Source organism: Entelurus aequoreus, linkage group LG22 (genome assembly GCF_033978785.1).
Source record: "Entelurus aequoreus isolate RoL-2023_Sb linkage group LG22, RoL_Eaeq_v1.1, whole genome shotgun sequence".
NCBI lineage: Eukaryota > Metazoa > Chordata > Actinopteri > Syngnathiformes > Syngnathidae > Entelurus > Entelurus aequoreus.
Genome location: NC_084752.1, coordinates 22,561,941 through 22,583,602, shown reverse-complemented (window position 1 = coordinate 22,583,602; position 21,662 = coordinate 22,561,941). Strand labels below are relative to the sequence as shown.

At 38.7% G+C, this 21,662-nt stretch overlaps 1 protein-coding gene across 1 annotated transcript in view; it reads right to left on the bottom strand.

Moving 5' to 3' along the window:
• The window catches only part of LOC133639943 (phospholipid phosphatase 3-like), a 35,205-nt gene extending 13,764 nt beyond the window's left edge, over positions 1-21,441 (bottom strand). Inside the window, exons 1-5 of the mRNA XM_062033658.1 lie at positions 21,110-21,441; positions 12,751-12,908; positions 12,392-12,675; positions 9,555-9,612; positions 6,375-6,551 (exon numbers count right to left, since the gene is read on the bottom strand). Coding sequence (XP_061889642.1) covers positions 6,375-6,551; positions 9,555-9,612; positions 12,392-12,675; positions 12,751-12,908; positions 21,110-21,359 — 927 coding nt within the window. The 5' untranslated portion in view covers positions 21,360-21,441. The remainder of the gene's footprint in view (positions 1-6,374; positions 6,552-9,554; positions 9,613-12,391; positions 12,676-12,750; positions 12,909-21,109) is intronic.
• Positions 21,442-21,662: the final 221 nt, after the last annotated feature.

Below are 21,662 nucleotides of genomic sequence, written 5' to 3'. Positions count from 1 at the left end.
GTATAGGGCCTCACAAGACCCATAGTTTTAACACATTTAACATGGATAACAAGACAAGGAATTGGGATAAAGTGAAGTGCAAGGCATGCCGAGACACCTGTTTTTGAAACACGTGTAACATAGGCAACAAGTTAAGGAATCAAGCTAAAACAAAAAGTAAAGGGCCTCACAAGACACCTAGTTTTAACACATGTAACATAGACACCAAGATAAAGAATTGGGCAAAAAAAATGTAGTAGGCCTTACAAGACATTAGTTTTTAGTACTTTTGGCATGGGAAACAAGACAAGGAATTGGGCTACAAAGATGGAGATGGCATGCCAAGACACTCATTTTAACACATTCAACATGGATAACAAGACAAGGAATTGGGCTATAAAGATGAAGAAGGCATGCCGAGACACCTATTTGAACACATGTAACATAGGAAACAAGACAAGGAATCGGGCTCAAAAAAGAAGTAGAGGGCCTCACAAGACACATAGTTTTAACACATTTAACATAGACACCAAGATAAAGAAATGGGCTAAACAAAATGTAGTAGGCCTTACAAGACATTAGTTTTAACACATTTAACATAGACACCAAGATAAAGAATTGGGCTAAACAAAATGTAGTAGGCCTTACAAGACATTAGTTTTTAGTACTTTTGGCATGGGAAACAAGACAAGGAATTGGGCTACAAAGATGGAGAAGGCATGCCAAGACACTCATTTTAACACATTCAACATGGATAACAAGACAAGGAATTGGGCTACAAAGATGAAGAAGGCATGCAGAGACACCTGTTTTGAACACATGTAACATTGGCAACAAGACAAGGAATCGGGCTCAAAAAAAAAGTATAGGGCCTCACAAGACCCATAGTTTTAACACATTTAACATGGATAACAAGACAAGGAATTGGGCTAAAGTGAAGTGCAAGGCATGCCGAGACACCTGTTTTTGAAACGTGTGACATAGGCAACAAGTTAAGGAATCAAGCTAAAATAAAAAGTAAAGGGCCTCACAAGACACATACCGTAATTTCCGGACTATAAGCCGCTACTTTTTCCCCTCGTTCTGGTCCCTGCGGCTTATACAAGGGTGCGGCTTATTTACGGCCTGTTCTTCTCCGACACCGACGAAGAGGATTTCGGTGGTTTTAGTACGCAGGAGGAAGACGATGACACAATGATTAAAGACTGACTTTTCATATACCGGTAGGCTGGTTATTTTGATAACGTACAGGCGAGCACTTTGTATTACTTTGCACCGTTGTATTATTTGTACTCTGCACGAATGCTGTTCGCCATGTCAAAGATGTGAAAGTTTGATTGAATGATTGAAAGATTTATTGTTAATAAATGGGACGCTTTGCGTTCCCAAACAGTCATCTCTGTCCCGACAATCCCCTCCGTGGTAGCAGGAACCCCTATATACTACGCTAATTACACATCAAAACCCTGCGGCTTATAGTCGGGTGCGGCTTATATATGGAGCAATCTGTATTTTCCCCTAAATTTATCTGGTGCGGCTTATAGTCAGGTGCGGCTTATTGTCCGGAAATTACGGTAGTTTTAACACATTTAACATAGACACCAAGATAAAGAATTGGGCTAAACAAAATGTAGTAGGCCTTACAAGACATTAGTTTTTAGTACTTTTGGCATGGGACACAAGACAGGGAATTGGGCTACAAAGATGGAGAAGACATGCCAAGACACTCATTTTAACACATTCAACATGGATAACAAGACAAGGAATTGGGCTACAAAGATGAAGAAGGCATGCAGAGACACCTGTTTTGAACACATGTAACATTGGCAACAAGACAAGGAATCAGGCTAAAAAAAAAAGTATAGGGCCTCACAAGACACATAGTTTTAACACATTTAACATGGATAACAAGACAAGGAATTGGGCTAAAGTGAAGTGCAAGGCATGCAGAGACACCTGTTTTTGAAACACGTGTAACATAGGCAACAAGTTAAGGAATCAAGCTAAATAAAAAAGTAAAGGGCCTCACAAGACACATAGTTTTAACACATTTAACATAGACACCAAGATAAAGAATTGGGCAAAAAAAATGTAGTAGGCCTTACAAGACATTAGTTTTTAGTACTTTTGGCATGGGAAACAAGACAAGGAATTGGGCTACAATGATGGAGAAGGCATGCCAAGACACTCATTTTAACACATTCAACATGGATAACAAGACAAGGAATTGGGCTACAAAGATGAAGAAGGCATGCAGAGACACTTGTTTTGAACACATGTAACATTGGCAACAAGAAAAGGAATCGGGCTAAAAAAAAAGTATAGGGCCTCACAAGACACATAGTTTTAACACATTTAACATGGATAACAAGACAAGGAACTGGGATAAAATGAAGTGCAAGGCATGCCGAGACACCTGTTTTTGAAAATACATGTAACATAGGCAACAAGACAAGGAATCAAGCTAAAAAAAAAAAAGTAAAGGGCCTCACAAGACACATAGTTTTAACACATTTAACATAGACACCAAGATAAAGAATTGGGCTAAACAAATAGTAGTAGGCCTTACAAGACATTAGTTTTTAGTACTTTTGGCATGGGAAACAAGACAAGAAATTGGGCTACAAAGATGGAGAAGGCATGCCAAGACACTCATTTTAACACATTTAACATAGATAACAAGACAAGGAATTGGTCTATAAAGATGAAGAAGGCATGCCGAGACACCTATTTGAACACATGTAACATAGGCAACAAGACAAGGAATCGGGCTCAAAAAAGAAGTAGAGGGCCTCACAAGACACATAGTTTTAACACATGTAACATAGACACCAAGATAAAGAATTGGGCTAAACAAATAGTAGTAGGCCTTACAAGACATTAGTTTTTAGTACTTTTGGCATGGGAAACAAGACAAGGAATTGGGCTACAAAGATGGAGAAGGCATGCCAAGACACTCATTTTAACACATTCAACATGGATAACAAGACAAGGAATTGGGCTACAAAGATGAAGAAGGCATGCAGAGACACTTGTTTTGAACACATGAAACATTGGCAACAAGACAAGGAATCGGGCTCAAAAAAAAGTATAGGGCCTCACAAGACCTATAGTTTTAACACATTTAACATGGATAACAAGACAAGGAATTGGGCTAAAGTGAAGTGCAAGGCATGCCGAGACACCTGTTTTTGAAACATGTGTGACATAGGCAACAAGTTAAGGAATCAAGCTAAATAAAAAAGTAGAGGGCCTCACAAGACACATAGTTTTAACATATTTAACATAGACACCAAGATAAAGAATTGGGCAAAAAAAATGTAGTAGGCCTTACAAGACATTAGTTTTTAGTACTTTTGGCATGGGAAACAAGACAAGGAATTGGGCTACAAAGATGGAGAAGGCATGCCAAGACACTCATTTTAACACATTCAACATGGATAACAAGACAAGGAATTGGGCTACAAAGATGAAGAAGGCATGCAGAGACACTTGTTTTGAACACATGTAACATTGGCAACAAGACAAGGAATCGGGCTCAAAAAAAAGTATAGGGCCTCCCTCACAAGACCTATAGTTTTAACACATTTAACATGGATAACAAGACAAAGAATTGGGCTAAAGTGAAGTGCAAGGCATGCCGAGACACCTGTTTTTGAAACACGTGTAACATAGGCAACAAGTTAAGGAATCAAGCTAAATAAAAAAGTAAAGGGCCTCACAAGATACATAGTTTTAACACATTTAACATAGACACCAAGATAAAGAATTGGGCAAAACAAATGTAGTAGGCCTTACAAGACATTAGTTTTTAGTACTTTTGGCATGGGAAACAAGACAAGGAATTGGGCTACAAAGATGGAGAAGGCATGCCAAGACACTCATTTTAACACATTCAACATAGATAACAAGACAAGGAATTGGTCTACAAAGATGAAGAAGGCATGCCGAGACACCTGTTTTGAACACATGTAACATAGGCAACAAGACAAGGAATTGGGCTCAAAAAAAAGTATAGGGCCTCACAAGACCCATAGTTTTAACACATTTAACATGGATAACAACACAAGGAATTGGGCTAAAATGAAGTGCAAGGCATGCCGAGACACCTGTTTTTGAAAATACATGTAACATAGGCAACAAGACAAGGAATCGGGCTCAAAAAAAAATTATAGGGCCTCACAAGACACATAGTTTTAACACATTTAACATGGATAACAAGACAAGGAATTGGGCTAAAATGAAGTCCAAGGCATGCCGAGACACCTGTTTTTGAAAATACATGTAACGTAGGCAACAAGACAAGGAATCGGGCTCAAAAAAAAAGTATAGGGCCTCACAAGACACACAGTTTTATCACATGTAACATAGACACAAAGATAAAGAATTGGGCTAAAAACAAATGTAGTAGGCCTTACAACACATTAGTTTTAGCAAATTTGGCATGGGAAACAAGACAAGGAATTGGGCTAAAAAGAAATGGAAGGCCTGCCAAGACACCTGTTTTGGACAAGGCCTAGTGGTTAGAGTTTCCGCCCTGAGATCGGTAGGTTGTGAGATCAAACCCCGGCCGAGTCATACCAAAGACTATAAAAATGGGACCCATTACCTCCCTGCTTGGCACTCAGCATCAAGGGTTGGAATTGGGGGTTAAATCACCAAAAAGGATTCCCGGGCATGGCACTGCTGCTGCCCACTGCTCCCCTCACCTCCCAGGGGGTGATCAAGGGTGATGGGTCAAATGCAGAGGACAAATGTCACCACACCTAGTGTGTGTGTGACAATCATTTTAACAGGGACAACAAGACAAGGAATTGGGCTACAAAGACGAAGGCCTGCCAAGACACACATTTTAACACAATTAACATAGACAACAAGACAAGAAATTGGGCTGAAAAAAGATGAACAGGTTTAAAATACATTTAACATGGATAACGAAACAAGAAAATGGGGTTTAAAAGTTATAAAAGGCCTAAAAAGACACATAGTTTTAACACATGTAACATAGACACCAAGATAAAGAATTGGGCTAAAAGAATGTAGTAGGCCTTACAAGACATTAGTTTTTAGTACTTTTGGCATGGGAAACAAGACAAGGAATTGGGCAACAAAGATGGAGATGGCATGCCAAGACACTCATTTTAACACATTCAACAAAAATAACAAGACAAGGAACATAGGCAACAAGACAAGGAATTGGGCTCAAAAAAGAAGTAGAGGGCCTCACAAGACACATAGTTTTAACACATTTAACATAGACACAAAGATAAAGAATTGGGCTAAAAAAATGTAGTAGGCCTTACAAGACATTGGTTTTTAGTACTTTTGGCATGGGAAACAAGACAAGGAATTGGGCTACAAAGACGAAGGCCTGCCAAGACACACATTTTAACACAATTAACATAGACAACAAGACAAGAAATTGGGCTGAAAAAAGATGAACAGGTTTAAAATACATTTAACATGGATAACGAAACAAGAAAATGGGGTTTAAAAGATATAGAGGGCCTCACAAGACACATAGTTTTAACACATTTAACATAGACACCAAGATAAAGAATTGGGCTAAAAAGATGTAGTAGGCCTTACAAGACATTAGTTTTTAGTACTTTTGGCATGGGAAACAAGACAAGGAATTGGGCTACAAAGATGGAGAAGGCATGCCAAGACACTCATTTTAACACATTCAACATAGATAACAAGACAAGGAATTGGGCTACAAAGATGAAGAAGGCATGTAGAGACACCTGTTTTGAACACATGTAACATAGGCAACAAGACAAGGAATCGGGCTCAAAAAAGAAGTAGAGGGCCTCACAAGACACATAGTTTTAATACATTTAACATAAACACCAAGATAAAGAATTGGGCTAAAAAAATGTAGTAGGCCTTACAAAACATTAATTTTTAGTACTTTTGGCATGGGAAACAAGACAAAGAATTGGGCTACAGAGATGGAGAAGGCCTGCCAAGACACTTATTTTAACACATTTAACAGGGACAACAAGACAAGGAATTGGGCTACAAAGACAAAGGCCTGCCAAGACACACATTTTAACACAATTAACATAGACAACAAGACAAGAAATTGGGCTGAAAAAAGATGAACAGGTTTAAAATACATTTAACATGGGTAACGAAACAAGAAAATGGGGTTTAAAAGTTATAAAAGGCCTAAAAAGACACATAGTTTTAGCACATTTAACATAGACACCAAGATAAAGAATTGGGCTAAAAGAATGTAGTAGGCCTTACAAGACATTATTTTTTAGTACTTTTGGCATGGGAAACAAGACAAGGAATTGGGCTAAAAAAGATAGGTAAGAAAAGGTGGTTTTGCATAACAGGTCTACATTTAACATGAGCAACAAAACACGGAAATGGGCCAAACTCACCACCCAGTATGCAGTGAGGGCTCCCAGTATGTACCCAACAACCACGTCAGATGGGTGGTGTTTGTTGTCACTGACGCGGGTCAAACCTGTGTAGAAGGCCAGCAAAAACAGGAAGAACTGCAGCACAGGCTTTATCAGGCGAGCCCCTTTCCACGTCAGCCGAGCCTGAAGATAAAACTGCACCAAAAATATATGGCTGTCAATTGCCATCAATAAACAATTATATGTTGATTAGTCTCAGTCTACGAATTCTTGCCTGCTTGTGATTGTATAAAAAAAAGTCACCTTGTGTTCATGTCAATTATTATCACTGTCCTAACTCGATTTGCAGCAGGCAGTAAATGACAGAGACAAACTACATCAATTACGGCAACACTACAGGGACAAACTCCAGTTGCAGTCCCTAATAGCCTCATTGTAAAAACTAAATATCAATAATGATTGTCGCGCTGTAATAAGGCGCAACACATCTAATGTTACAAACTCTTTAATTTTCTATTATTTAAACTTAAAGAAAATAACTGACTTTGAAGTATAACTAAAGAGTTAGCTGGTTATTTATTTGCAAAACGTAGCAAAGCAAATAATTACAAATGTACTCAAATGTTACAAAGGTGTCACTTGTGCTTATCTATTGTCAGGCTTGTCACTGACAGTTTGGTTATGTTTTAGTTTTTTTTTCCTGTTTGTTTTATTTCCTGTGAGCGCTCTTATTTTTATTCAGTTTCCTGCTTGTCTCCCTGAACACGGTTTCCCCTCACCTGCGGCTGATTGGCACCGTGGCAACACCAAGTGTCAATCAGCCGTCTGCTATTTATACCTGCTTCGCCCTCCAGTCAGTGCTGGAGTATTGTGAGCTGTTCCCTGGTTCTTGTGTGCTGGCTCCTGTTAGCTGTTTCCAGTTTGCCTGTTTCCTGGTTCCTGATTCCTGTTTTCCTGCATTTTATTCTTGACATTAAAAGTCATGTTTTCCTCCATCATGCCTGCCATCTCTGTATGTTGGGGTTCATCACCAACACTTCCTGACATCTATTATGTTTGCATATAATGGACAAAAATCCATACCCGCTTGTACTGGTGATCTTTTTCTTTCGGCCACTCCACAAAGTTTGTGACCGTAGGTGAGGCCAGGAAGATAATGTAGATTGACCAGTAAATCGAGAGCTTTGCCTTTCGACTCAACTTTTTTTCACCACGACGGTCCAGTACAGCGACAGCTTTTCTGCAGATGCTGCGCAGATTTGCCTGGCGCACTTGTGCCCTCGCCTTCACTCACTCATGAACAAGATCCCGGGATACCTGAACCCCTCCACCTGGAGCAAGACTTTCCTCAACCTGAAGGTTGCAATCCACCCTCAGAACTATGGCCTCAGATTTACAGGTGCTGAGTCTCATCCCAGAAGCTTCACACTCAGCTGCGAACCGAAGAGGTCACAGCTCGATGAGATCATCAGGACCACATAATTTGCAAATAGCAGAGATGAGAGCCTCAGGCCCCCTAACTGGACACCCCCAATACCATGGCTGGGCCCAAAATTCCAGGACAATTATGAACAGAACCATTGACAAAAGGCTACTCCCGGTAACAGTTAGAGATGCTACCTCAGTAGAAGAATTTTAGTCCCATCTTAAAACACATTTGTACTCTAGCCTTTAAATAGAACCCGTGTTTAAACCAGTTGATCTGCCGTTTTTCTTTTCTCTTCTGCCCCCCTCTCGCTTGTGTAGGGGGGGGGGACACAGGTCCGGTGGCCATGGATGAAGTGCTGGCTGTCCAGAGTCGGGACCCGGGGTGGACGGCTCGCCTGTGCATCGGTTGGGGACATCTCTACGCTGCTGACCCGTCTCCGCTCGGGATGGTTTCCTGCTGGCCCCACTATGGACTGGACTCTCACTATTTTGTTAGATCCACTATGGACTGGACTTTCACTAATATGTTAGATCCACTATGGACTGGACTTTCACAATATTATGTCAGACCCACTCGACATCTATTGCTTTTTGGTCTCTCCTAGAGGGGGGGGGGGGGGTTACACACATATGCGGTCCTCTCCAAGGTTTCTCATAGTCATTCACACCGACGTCCCACTGGCGTGAGTTTGCCTTGCCCTTATGTGGGCTCTGTACCAATGATGTCGTTGTGGCTTGTGCAGCCCTTTGAGACACTTGAGATTTAGGGCTATAGAAATAAACATTGATTGATTGATTGATTGATTGATTGATTGATTGATTGACTTGACTTGACGGAGGTACAAATTTATAGTAAACATGCTCAACTTACTGCTGGCAATGCCAACCAGGCTCCTTCTACATAGCACGTAGTACCATGCCATCAATCTCAAACTTTTGGAGCACCCCCGACAGGGAACCGTGAGGGACACGGTCAAAGTATTCAAATAGCGAGTGAGGCTATCTGAATACCCGAGGCCCCTTGCGTACAGCGGGTGTATCGGAAGGATGTTTCAAGATGCCGAACAGGAGCACAGAAGACAGAACTTGCCGTGCCACTGCTTGCCCTTGCCGGAAATCGGATATGGTGCACGTCTCGGTAATGATCCCTCTGCAGGTTTACCCACAGAACCCTTGTTACGACTTCTACTTAGGACACCCTTGCTCCAGATAGTCAAGTTAGATCATCAGCCGAAGCTGGCCCCGACCTCACTAAACTTCACTGAACCTCACTAAACTTTACCATATTTATTTGTCTAATTTTGTGCTTTTCTTTGAGGTGGAAAACGTTTCAAATGAGATCTGTTTAATTGTGGGGATCCTCATTAAGAGATATAGCCTTCCTAATGTTTCTTCCATGCCCTTCGTAGCAGCATAAATTCTGTTCTTACACGGCTGACATGCTCAAAGACAGTCCTCCATGAGCACATAGAAATGCAGCCCATCCCTCTCAATCCCCCCTAAACAATAGAGGAGAGCAGTGAGGCAGCGAGTTGAGGTCACACCCCTCCCACAGAGAAACAAAGCGACCTCTGTGTTTTTCATTTCTGCTTTCAGATTTCTCTTTGCCCCCGTCCATTTTCTCATTCTTTTGCTTTTATGCTGCTCACTGGACTGGTGAGAGCTCTGTGTCTCCCGTCTTTTTCTATGCGCTTCTCACTATAAAGGGGTGGTAATTGGAAAATGGAAGCAAAGTACTGTAATAGAGGTAGAAAATGCTGCTATACTTACGGCTAAATAGAGCATTGTGTACATAGCAAATGAAGCGTGGCCAGAGAAGAAGGACTTCCTAAAAAGTAGAGTGGAAAAGACGTCAGTTTAATAAGCATTTTTTATACTGTGGATGAATGTATGTATTAGTATAGTACCAAATATGATGAATTAGTATCGAGATAAAGTACCGGTCCACCTGTAATGATACCAAGTACAGTAGCGTATGTAGTCGATACTACTATGTTTACATCGATATTTTTTGGCACCACGACATCTTCTTTCGTTTTTTTAAAATGTATATTATGTTTTAAACTCAGGAAATATGTCTCTGGACACATGAGGACTTTGAATATGACCAATGTATGATCCTGTAACGACTTGGTATCTGATTGATACCCAAATTGGTGGTATCATTCAAAACTAATGTAAAGTATCAAAAAACAGAAGATTAAATGATTATTACATTTTAACAGAAGTGTAGATAGAACATGTTAAAAGAGAAAGTAAGCAGATATTAACATTCAATGAACAAGTAGATTAATAATTAATTTTCTATAACTTGTCCTTGATAATTTTGACACAATAATAGAATGGAAAATGACACAATATGTTACTGCATACATCAGCAGACTAATTAGGAGTCTTTGTTTGCTTACTTACTACTAAAAGACACATAGTCTTGTATGTTCACTATTTTATTTAAGGACAAACTTGCAATAAGAAACATATGTTTAATGTACCGTACGTTTTTTTGTTAAAATAAAGCCAATAATGCAATTTTTTGTGGTTCCCTTTATTCAGAAAAGTACCGAAAAGTACCGAAAAGTATCAAAATAATTTTGCTACCGGTATGAAAATATTGGTATCGGGACCACACGACTGTGGATGAAGGTATGTATGTATAGAACAGTGGTTCTTAACCTGGGTTCGATCGAACCCTAGGGGTTCGGTGAGTCAGCCTCAGGGGTTCGGCGGAGCCTCTGCCGCGGAGGTCAAGACACACCCGACTCATCGTGTAAATAAAAACTTCTCCCTATTGGCGTATTATGGATACCCCCGAACAATGTTCCCTCTAATTTTCCATCTGATTTGCAGGTGTGTAATTTAATAAAATAATAATAATGTAAATGTAAATTTGTAACGCAATTTACATTTGTTAAAATCTCAAAGTACTACAAAGTATAAAAAAAAAAATAGAAGGTAAGAATATATAATACAAAATTAAAATAGAAATGAAATCATGACACACTAGATACACACTAGATAAAACAGAAACGTAGATACAAATAGAAAAAAAGCATGAAAGCACTGGATAAAAACAGTAAAGCAATTTGCTGTGAGTTCATGCACAGTGTTGGTTTTGTTCTTTGAACAAGGTGATGTTCATGCACGGTTCATTTTGTGCACCAGTAAAAAAACATAACTTTGTCTTGAATTTGAAAAAAAAAACATCTTATTTTTCACTAAAGAAGGGTTCGGTGAATGCGCATCTGAAACTGGTGGGGTTCGGTACCTCCAACAAGGTTAAGAACCACTGGTATAGAAAGTATACCGTAAGTCAGGTGTGTCCAAAGTGCGGCCCGGGGGCCATTTGCGGCCCGCAGCTAATTGTTTACCGGCCCGCCACACATTCTGGAAATGCTATTTCAAAAATTCCAAAAAACATTAAAAAAGTGGAATGAGGTGAAATCTAACTAGAAAAAGTTGCAATGTTGACACAAAGCTGTTTTTTTTTCTTTTTTTGCCATTGTAAAAAAAAAAAAAACTATGTTATAATGAATTATTGACCTATTCAAAACTCCAATTACTTCAAATATTTCACTTTAAAATGTTTTATGTGGAAAATATTGCATATATTGTGTGGTTGCCATACAAAAACATCAACATTTTATTTGACAAAAGAGCATAAAACACAAAATAATAGTTCAAACTTAAAATCGACAGATACATCTAAAGTTGATCTCGTAACTTAAGTGTTGAAAGTTAAAAAAAAACTAAGAAAAATGTATCACTTTATGAGTGGGGCACCTTTTGGATCCCAAATACATTTAATGGGATTTTATTTATCTTTTCACTGTGATTACTCAAAAATATTAATGAATTAAAATCAATGGTGTCCTGCATTATTGATCTTTTTAAGGCTCTAATTACTTCACATCAAACATTGCTTTTTGAATGTTTTGGGCAGTGGGGGAAATACTGCATATTTCAGTTTTATTATAAAAAACAAAGTTGTAGTTGACATAAAAGGAATAAAACCTTTTATTTATTTTTTTTAACTTTATATCAACCTGACGTTGATATACTGTAGAGATTTACTGTAAGCGTTAAATAAATAAATAAATAATAATAATTTGACTTGTTTTTAACATTTTAATGACTAAAGTAAATCTGATATGGGCATCTACATCAACTATATGATTTGCATGAGAAGCTGGACAGGACAACAACAAAAAAACATTTTAATGACTTAGACCCTTTATGGTCCCCGGGAGCCCTAAAGGTAAAAAAGACAAAAAAATAATCCATATATTTTGTTATGGTTTGATTATGAAAAATTTCAAAATGGCCCAAGCATTCTTTAATTTTTCCGTGTGTGGCCCTCAGTGGAAAAAGTATAAATGGATGGAAGAATGGATGAATGGATGGATGAATGGATTGATGGATGCATGGACACACATATGAATGGATAGATGGAGGGGTTGGTAGGTGGGTAAATGGATACATGCATGGATGCGTGGATGGATGGACAGATGGATGCATGGATGATGGATAGATAGATGAATGGATGTATGGGTCTAAGGATGCATGCATACATTAATATACAGATGGATGGATAGATAGGGAACACACACCTGGCCTCCTCTATCAATCGACGGTCAGTTTTGGTACAGAGTGGTTCTATGTATGTTCCATCCGTGCATTGGAGCGACGCATACGTGACCCCACACACCGACAGGAAGTGCGGCCGCAGACGGCCCACACTCAGCTTGGCTATGTTTGTCAGTGATTGGCCAACACAGCAGCCAAACAGGAAGCAGCCCAACTCCTTGTACAGACAGGACACATACTTGTTCTTGACAAAAGCCTTGGAGGTGACACCTAGGTACCGCAGCCGGTAACACTCCCCTAAAGCGATCTGCAGGTGGACATGTGACCGAAACCACCATGTTAAAAAAGGTTGAGGAGTTTATTGATGTTGATGACCACTCACCGTGACGCCCGTGATGAGGATGCCGGCAGCGATGAGGACTTCATCTGGTATGGTCTCAGAGCGCAAGTAGGGGTAGGCGATGCTGAGGTCTCCACAAATAAAACCTCTTTTGTAAGGACCCACTGCCTTCAGCTCAGATATAAAGAACGGGATGGAAGCTAAAAGGGGGAGATATGCGACATCAGGATCAATGCTTATGTTAATACAACATCGTTTCACTTTCTCGGTAGATTCCATCTCAGACCAAGACCTACATGTTCAGGATGGGTGAATTAAGGCTTACTTCAGACAAGGGTTGTACGGTATACCGGTATTAGTATAGTACCGCGATACTAATGAATCATATTCGGGACTATACTGCCTCTGAAAAGTACCGGTCATCCAAAACTAATGTAAAGTATCAAACAACAGAAGAATAAGTGATTATTACATTTTAACAAAAGTGTAGCTAAAACATGTTAAAAAAGATATTAACAGTAAATGAACAAGTAGATTAATAATTCATTTTCTACAACTTGTCCTTAATAGTTTTGACAAAATAATAGAATGATAAATGACACAATATGTTACTGCATGTCAGCAGACTAAATTAGGAGCCTTTGTTTGTTTACTTACTACTAAAAGACAAGTTGTCTTGTATGTTCACTATTTTATTTAAGGACACACTTGCATTAATGTACCCTAAGATTTTTTGTTAAAATAAAGCCAATAATGCAATTTTTTGTGGTACCCTTTTTTTTAGAAAAGTACCGAAAAGTATCGAAATCATTTTGATACCGGAACTAAAATATTGGTATCGGGACAACACTACTTCAGACACACATCAACTTTGAGAGATGCACAGGAAAAACATGAATCCCCGCTTCTTAAAATGACACTTTAACATGAAATACAATAATTTAGATACAAATATGCTGTACATATTTGCCTGACTCCTTATCCCAACTACTGTTTTTCTTAAAAAACAACAATTAAGTGAAAATTATTGCTTAGGGCGTGAGTCTGGCTTTTTACACAGTCCTGTTACCCTAATACAATACCCCTCTGAAAACCTTGTAAAATTTACACAAGTCACATGGTCCACAGAAGGATGCGTCATTCAGATCCTCATTTTTTAAATTGTATTTATTTATTATTAATATATTTTGCTGAATTCTTTTTGTGGTGCCTAATGCCCTAAACGCAGTTTTGCTATATTTTCATGTGCCTCAGATGGGCCAATATGTGCAATATCAGAGATAAGGCCTGTTCTTCTAGGATCCCAAATACCAAGTGGATAATAGTATTAATGTCCGAATCCGGTAGTGATAACGGATATCGGTGCGATATCAGCAAAAAAAAAAAATTATCCTATGAAATCGGCTTGCATCTAAAATGTGCATTAACTTGTGCAAAGCTTTACAGCATGTGAATATCTAAGTTCCCTCCAATAAACACAAAAGTTTGATATTTCCTTGAATTAGTGAATTTATTTACAAAAGGTAAACATTGTAGCCCAGACTGTAGGCTACTAGGAGCTAGCAGCGACACAGCAGCTAAGCACACACCAGCACACAGGCTAGACATTCATAATAACATTACCTACTTGAACAATATTGCAGTCTGAACACATTTATCACTATAAAAAAGTATCAATTAACTAGATGAGGCAATTCCTGAGGGAATTGCGTGTGAATGCTCCAATGCTGAAGTTGAACTGAAATCCTGGAATTTCTTTAGAATTGTTGAAGTAGAGCACAAAATTCCCAAACAGGCTGAATACTTTGAAGTTGGAACAGTTTGAATCAGATGAAAAATGTGGGTGTTTTTGGAACTTTGAAGAATGTCCCATTGATTTCAATTGGAATTTCCAAAACATTTGGGAATTTCAGGAAAAGTGGTAATTTTTTGGAAAATGGTTAACAACTTGAATGTTCTGAATGAGTTGAAATGGTTGGTGTTGGAATTTTTCAAATCGGTCGAGAAATGTTGAAGTGAGTAATTGTATTACGGAATTCCTGGTATTTCGGGAAAACCGAGAATTTTTCTAGTTCAAAAAAACACTTTGTTTTTTGTCCTGATTAAGAGGAATGTTGACGGTGGAAGAGTTGAAGTGGGTTGAAAAATGTGGAAGGAGTAGTAGCCAGAAAAAAGGGTGGAAATAGGGCTTTAGAAAACCAGGAATTCTGGAAAATCCTGGAATTTTTTTGAACATGGAAAAAAAGTAGTTGAAATTACTTGGATGATGGAATGTGTTGAAGGTGGAATGTTTTGAATAGGTTGAAAAATGTGGAAATGGTGGAAGTTTGAAAAATGGCCAATTCATTTTGAATGGGAAAAATGTCCCGAAAAACCTGGAATTCTGGGAAATCTGGGAAATTTTTGGAATTTGTGAAGGGAAAGCCCGCGATTCCCAAATAGGCTGAACAGTTTGAAGTTGGAATGGTTTGAATCGGGTGAAAAATGTGGAAGGTAGAGTGCGCCAAAATCTGGAGAAGAAGAAGAAGTTTAATAAATAGATGAATTTTGGTGTAGACAACCATATGTGTGAATGCTTTGGAGCATTCACACAATTATAATTGCATATTACTTACATAAATAAAGTTTCCAAGGCAGAAGCATATTAATAAGTAACCGCTGACATTCAATTCACTGCGTCATGAAGGTTAACTTATTGTGACTCCTGGTTGTCGCCAAAAAAAAAAAAATTATCATTCCACTCTCCTCAGTTCCCGAACGTTTACTGAGTGTTGTTAAAAGGAAAGGCCATGTAACACAGTGGTAAAAATGCCCCTGTGCCAACTTGTCTGCAATGTGTTGCTGCCATTAAATTCTAAGTTAATGATTATTTGCAAAAAAAAATTACGTTTCTCAGTTCGAACATTAAATATCTTATCTTTGCATTGTATTCAATTGAATATAAGTTGAAAATGATTTTCAAAACATCGCATTCTGTTTTTATTTACGATTTACACAACGTGCCAACTTCACTGGTTTTGGGTTTTGTACACCAAATGTAATTTTCTGTCTAGATATTGTTTTAATGAGTGAGTTATGACCTAGATCCCCCACACCCAACATTTGCAAATTTAACCTAATAAAAGAATGTGATTACTGTGATACGTTGTAATGCAATAACCATTTATTCTTTTGTTGGCTTTTTTTATGTGCATTTGACGAAATTCTAAAACATTTTTTGCAGGGAAACCCTATCTGTTGATAATTTCTGAACATTTGCCGTCGAGTTAAAAATTATTACAGATGTGACGAATGCATTTGAACAGTGGTGTGGCGTCAGGGCCAGCATGCCCTTCTCTGCTGGCCTAACATAACCAGAAATCATGATCACAATTAAAGATAAAAGTATTTTTTTATTTACTTTTCCATCCATCCATCCATTTTCTACAGCTTATTCCCTTCGGGTTCGCGGGGGGCGCTGGAGCCTATCTCAGCTACAAATTATTCATATTCTCTTCATGTCATATTATGCTCCTTCCAGTGCTGTTGTTTTTAGTTTTAGTTTGTATCCAATCAGAATTCAGCTAGCTTATGTTGCCATGCTGTACCAAATCTGCCCCTGGCCTTCGGAATCAACAATGCGGGCCTCCGTGCACTGTAAGTGAACGGAGGCATACAGTTGCCATAGCCAATCAGATCACAAGTTGTTGACAGTAGCCTATCTAGGTAGCCTGATGTTAACGAGACTGTGATTGGATACTCACTTGTCATTCCAAAGTGAGTATCCAATCACAAGTTGCAATTTAGCAGGAAGCAGGAAGTGTTGACCCACAAAGAAGAACAAAACGTTGGCTAGTGTGTGTGTGACAATCATTGGTACTTTAACTTTAACTTTTTTATTAGATGGCAGATATATATTTGTTGTCTTGTATGTTCACTATTTTATTTAAGGACAAACTTGCAATAAGAAACATATGTTTAATGTACCGTAAGATTTTTTGTTAAAATAAAGCCAATAATGCCATTTTTTGTGGTCCTTTATTTAGAAAAGTGTCGAAAAGTACCGAAAAGTACCGAAAAGTACCGAAAAGTATCGAAATACATTTTGGTATCGGGAAAACACTAGTTCACGGTATACATCCCTAGTTCCATGTATAGGTTAGTTATCTACCGATTACTCCAAAAAAAAATTATATTATGTGATATGATTGCCAGATTCATTTTCCAGAGAAAAAAATACATAAAGAGAACTTGTTAGTAAAATGTCAATCATCTGGACGCTACGGGTCCTTTAAGGTCATTTGACCAAAAGAGTTTCTACAATTAGGTGACAGTTGGACATGGACATATTTTACTTTTTAAGCAATCCCCTTGATCAGGTAGCAGTAATAAGGTCTTCTCCTGTGACGAATGAGCAGGAGACAGAGAATGTACCGTAATGAGGAACTGACAAAAGGTCAAACTCGTAGTTTTACAGTATGATAATGTTGGCGGCCCAGAGTTTTTCTCTGGAGAAACTAAGCCATTGGACCATTGAGAGGAATGTGAAGGTCACTGCATGCATGGCTCCACCGGGATTGAAGGAACTCGCCAGAATGCTCCCGTTTCCTGAGCGAACATACGCGCAATCGAGAGACTGTGAAGTGGACAAGTTAAAATGGAAATAGGTTGCAGTCTGCACAAGTTGGAGAAAAAGGAGAGAAAGGAGGTTTTTGTTTGTGACTTCATCTCAACTCGTCCCTAGAAAACAAAGCGTGAATGCTGGAGCCTGAAGCAGCCTGACACTGCCTGTTTGTCTCGCTGTACACGCTTCCCAAGCCCCCCCCCCCCCCCAACCCCCCCACCCCCTTTCCCCCCCCCCATAAACAACAACAGTAATTACCCCAATACCTTTTTATTGTATGCCTCTATTAAGCTTGGACTCTTATCACATGTCTGCAAAAATGCACGTCGTTCTATCCTCATCACGTCCAGTCTGGTGTTAAAACACACGACCTCGTCATCCAACCAGTGTGTGGGCACGTTAGCCGTCATTACATCATTCTTCCTGTCACCTACTGCATACTTTGACCATGGGAGAGAGGGACAGCTACCACGCAAACACGCACACGCGCTGGGGACCGTGCATATTATTTATAGAAAAATACAATTCCCCCGATTCCCCATCGACTCTGCTCTACCCTGAGAACTAGGGGTTGCCATGGAAACAGTAGAATTCCCAAGGCAATGCACAATCCAGCTGGCAGGAGAGCTTTGGAGTGCATGTTTTGGTAGGGAAACAAAAGTCACACATGTGCAGAGTAGAAAAGGGGGGGGGGGGGGGGGGGGATAATAATAAAATAACCTGAAAACTTTTCTGAAGACACCAAATCTAAAATATCAACCTGGAGAAAGTCAACCCCCAAAGCCCGATTCCAAAATGAATACTTTAAAAAGTGCGTGTATGTTATAAAGTAGCCTTGGTAATCACTCCAGTGTGAATTCTTTCAAAGAGCCCCAAATGACGTACAATTGATACTGTTAGAAATGGACATTCAGCAGACACTGCATTAAGCACAACCTACAGGTGCATTGCAAAAAAATTTAAATATTTTTGACTTAAGAAGGGTTGTACGGTATACCGGTATTAGTATAGTACCGCGATACTAATGAATCATATTCCGTACTATACCGCCTCTAAAAAGTACCGGTCCCCCCACGTCCGCCCTGTTGTTGTCACGTCGTGTCATTGCTGGTTTACGAGCAGACAAGCATGTTCGGCAGCGCACAATCACGGAGTACCTACAGGCAGACACAGTGTGTAGACAGAAAAGGGAGAACGGACGCATTTTGGCTTAAAAACTAACAATAAAGGTGAAGTTATAACACTGAAACGCCCTCAGGAAGAAGTGCTTTAAGACATGGCTCGCTAGCTAGCGGCTAACGTCCATCCACGGTCTGCAGTATTTTAGCTACTTCTAAATCACTAATCCTCGCCTCTGTGGCGACAAATAAAGTATGTTTCTTACAAGTATCATCCCTGCAGGACGAGGAATAACTAAACATGCTTCACTACACACCGTAGCTCACCGGCGTCACAATGTAAACAAACGCCATTGGTGGATCACACCTAACATCCACTGTAATGATACCAAGTACAGGAGCGTGTCTAGTCGATACTACTATGATTACATCAATATTTTTTGGCATCACAACATCATCTTTCGTTTTAAAATTTGTATTATGTTTATAAACTCAGGAAATATGTCCCTGGACACATGAGGACTTTGAATACGACCAATGTATGATCCTGTAACTGCCAAAACTAATGTAAAGTATCAAACAACAGAAGAATAAGTGATTATTACATTTGAACAGAAGTGTAGATAGAACATGTTAAAAGAGAAAGTAAGCAGATATTAACAGTAACTGAACAAGTAGATTAATAATTCATTTTCTACCACTTGTCCTTAATAATGTTGACAAAATAATAGAATGAGAAATGACACAATATGTTACTACATATGTCAGCAGCTAAATTAGGAGCCTTTGTTTGCTTACTTACTACTAAAAGACAAGTTATCTAGTATGTTCACTATTTTATTTAGGGACTCAATTGCAATAAGAAACATATGTTTAATGTACCCTGAGACTTTTTGTCAAAATAAAGCCAATAATGCCATTTTTTGTGGTCCCCTTTATTTAGAAAAGTACCGAAACGTGTCGAAATACATTTTGGTGCCACCAGTACAGGTACCATAATATTGGTATCGGGACATCACGAGACTCAAAAGTTAAATTCTGAGTAAAATAACCAGTTAAAAGCGTAAAGTATGTTTTTGTTTTTACTGTTTAAAACGTGAATCAGTACATCAACTTAATAGTGTTTTGAGATAAGAGCTCAGAGAATTGTTAGCTAAAAATTCGGTTACAAGCATCCCTATTAGTTTTACTCACTAGCATTAGCTTGTGTGTGCTTATTTTGAGTGTACCGTTTGTATTTTAACCATGTGATGCACTTAGCGAGCTTACTCTGTGAGAGGTGCCATATAAACAAAATGTATTCCCTTACTTACTGACATAGCTTTGTTTGTCCAACTATGGCCAGGAAGAAAGTGAGTGTGAAGGACAGTGCCGAGAAAAAGAAACAAGTGGATTCATTGAATTAAAAAAATGAATCATTAAAAACCTGACTGAGCGTGTCGCCAACTTGGCTAAGCAATTTGAGCGTATCACTGCTCGCCTGCACCATACTCAAGCAGCCAAGAATGTTACAATAATATCCAAACGACAGACATTTTATCCATGAAAATATGGATAAGCTGCTGATGGTGTGTTTGACGCAGAAGTACCTGGAATCCAAGTTAAATGCTGCGCATTATTAATAAATTACTTAATAAACTATTAGTACAAGTAGTACATGCTATCGTATTGTTTTCATACAATATTTAATATATACAAGTTGTTTTTAAAGGCATGTTGCATGTTAACATTGTGCTGTTTGGAGGGAGGGCAAGCACCAATTAAATTTATTTAAATTAGGGAGATGTTGATTTGAGATACAAGTGTTTTAGTTAAAAGCTCCATCACAGAACCAATTTTGCTCGTAAGATGAGGTACCACTCCTTACATTATTCAACATTTGGGTAATTCATCACATTTCATGAGTTACTGGAACTGTTTTTTTCTATTTTATTGTCAGCTGTAATCATCAAAATTACTAAGAAATACATTCTTGAAAATTGGTCACTCTGGTCAATGCATATAATATTTCACTTCTTTGAAAAGTAACTTTTCACAGATATTCTATGAAGATGTATACACTTGCACAGAGGTGTGTTAAGTTATGTTGACATTATTATCAATTTTAACTTTCTATTGCATGTGTGCATGTCCACACAATATAACCTAGTAAAAGTATGTGTTGTTTTTTTTTGGTATATTTACATCAGTGTAGCACTGTTAAATATTAATTGTTACCATTTGCAGTTTTGTGAATATTTTTGTAGTGCTTGGGTGAAAACATGACACTAAATCTAAAAATGATGAGCAAAAATACACTGTCCATAAACTAAATTTAAGAAAACATTAAACAAAATAATGTGATATGGTTGATTATTTCATTATATTAGTTCACTAGAGTGAATGTGATTGATTGATTGAAACTTGTATTAGTACAATACTTTGTCCATAAACTAATTTTAAGAAAACATTAAACAAAATAATGTGATATGGTTGATTATTTCATTATATTAGTTTACTAGGGTGAATTTGATTGATTGATTGAAACTTTTATTAGTGGATTGCACAGTACAGTACATATTCCGTACAATTGACCACTAAATGGTAACACCCGAATAAGTTGTTCAACTTCTTTAAGTCGGGGTCCACGTTAATCAATTCATGGTAAAACAAATACAAATGAATACAAATTAATATTTACCAAGGACGAGGCAAAGTATGTCCAAAGCCACTAGAAATTTCCTAGTGGATAAAGTAAATCCACCAATCTCAATCACTTTCTTTCTGGTGCTCCTCTCCATCACCGGGGCTTCTGGCCGCACCGCCCGGCTTTTAGTCGCTTTGGGTCGGATCTCTGCGCTGACACGGCCGCGGTGTGGCCCACCACCAGACTGGTCCAGCATGACGAGTGACGTCGGGGTAAAAAAAAGCACCGGTAAACTTTTTGTCATTAGTAACTTGGGGGAGAGCCTTGACTCCAAACACGCCTCAGAGACGATCACACAGCGGGTGTCATGTGCGCTGCGGTGACGTCACGACCAAGTTGCCTTTTGACGCATTTTTAGAAGATGCTGGCATAAGTTGTCCCTTTAAGACTCGTCCTGATTGGCAGAAGAATATTTGAAAACTCTACCTCTATTGACTTCTATATTGCGTTGTTTTTATTTTTATTACATTTTATTTGGATTCACTTTTTGGGTTCATTATTCCTAAAGCACATGTGTCACACTCAAGGCCCGGGGGCCAAATCTGGC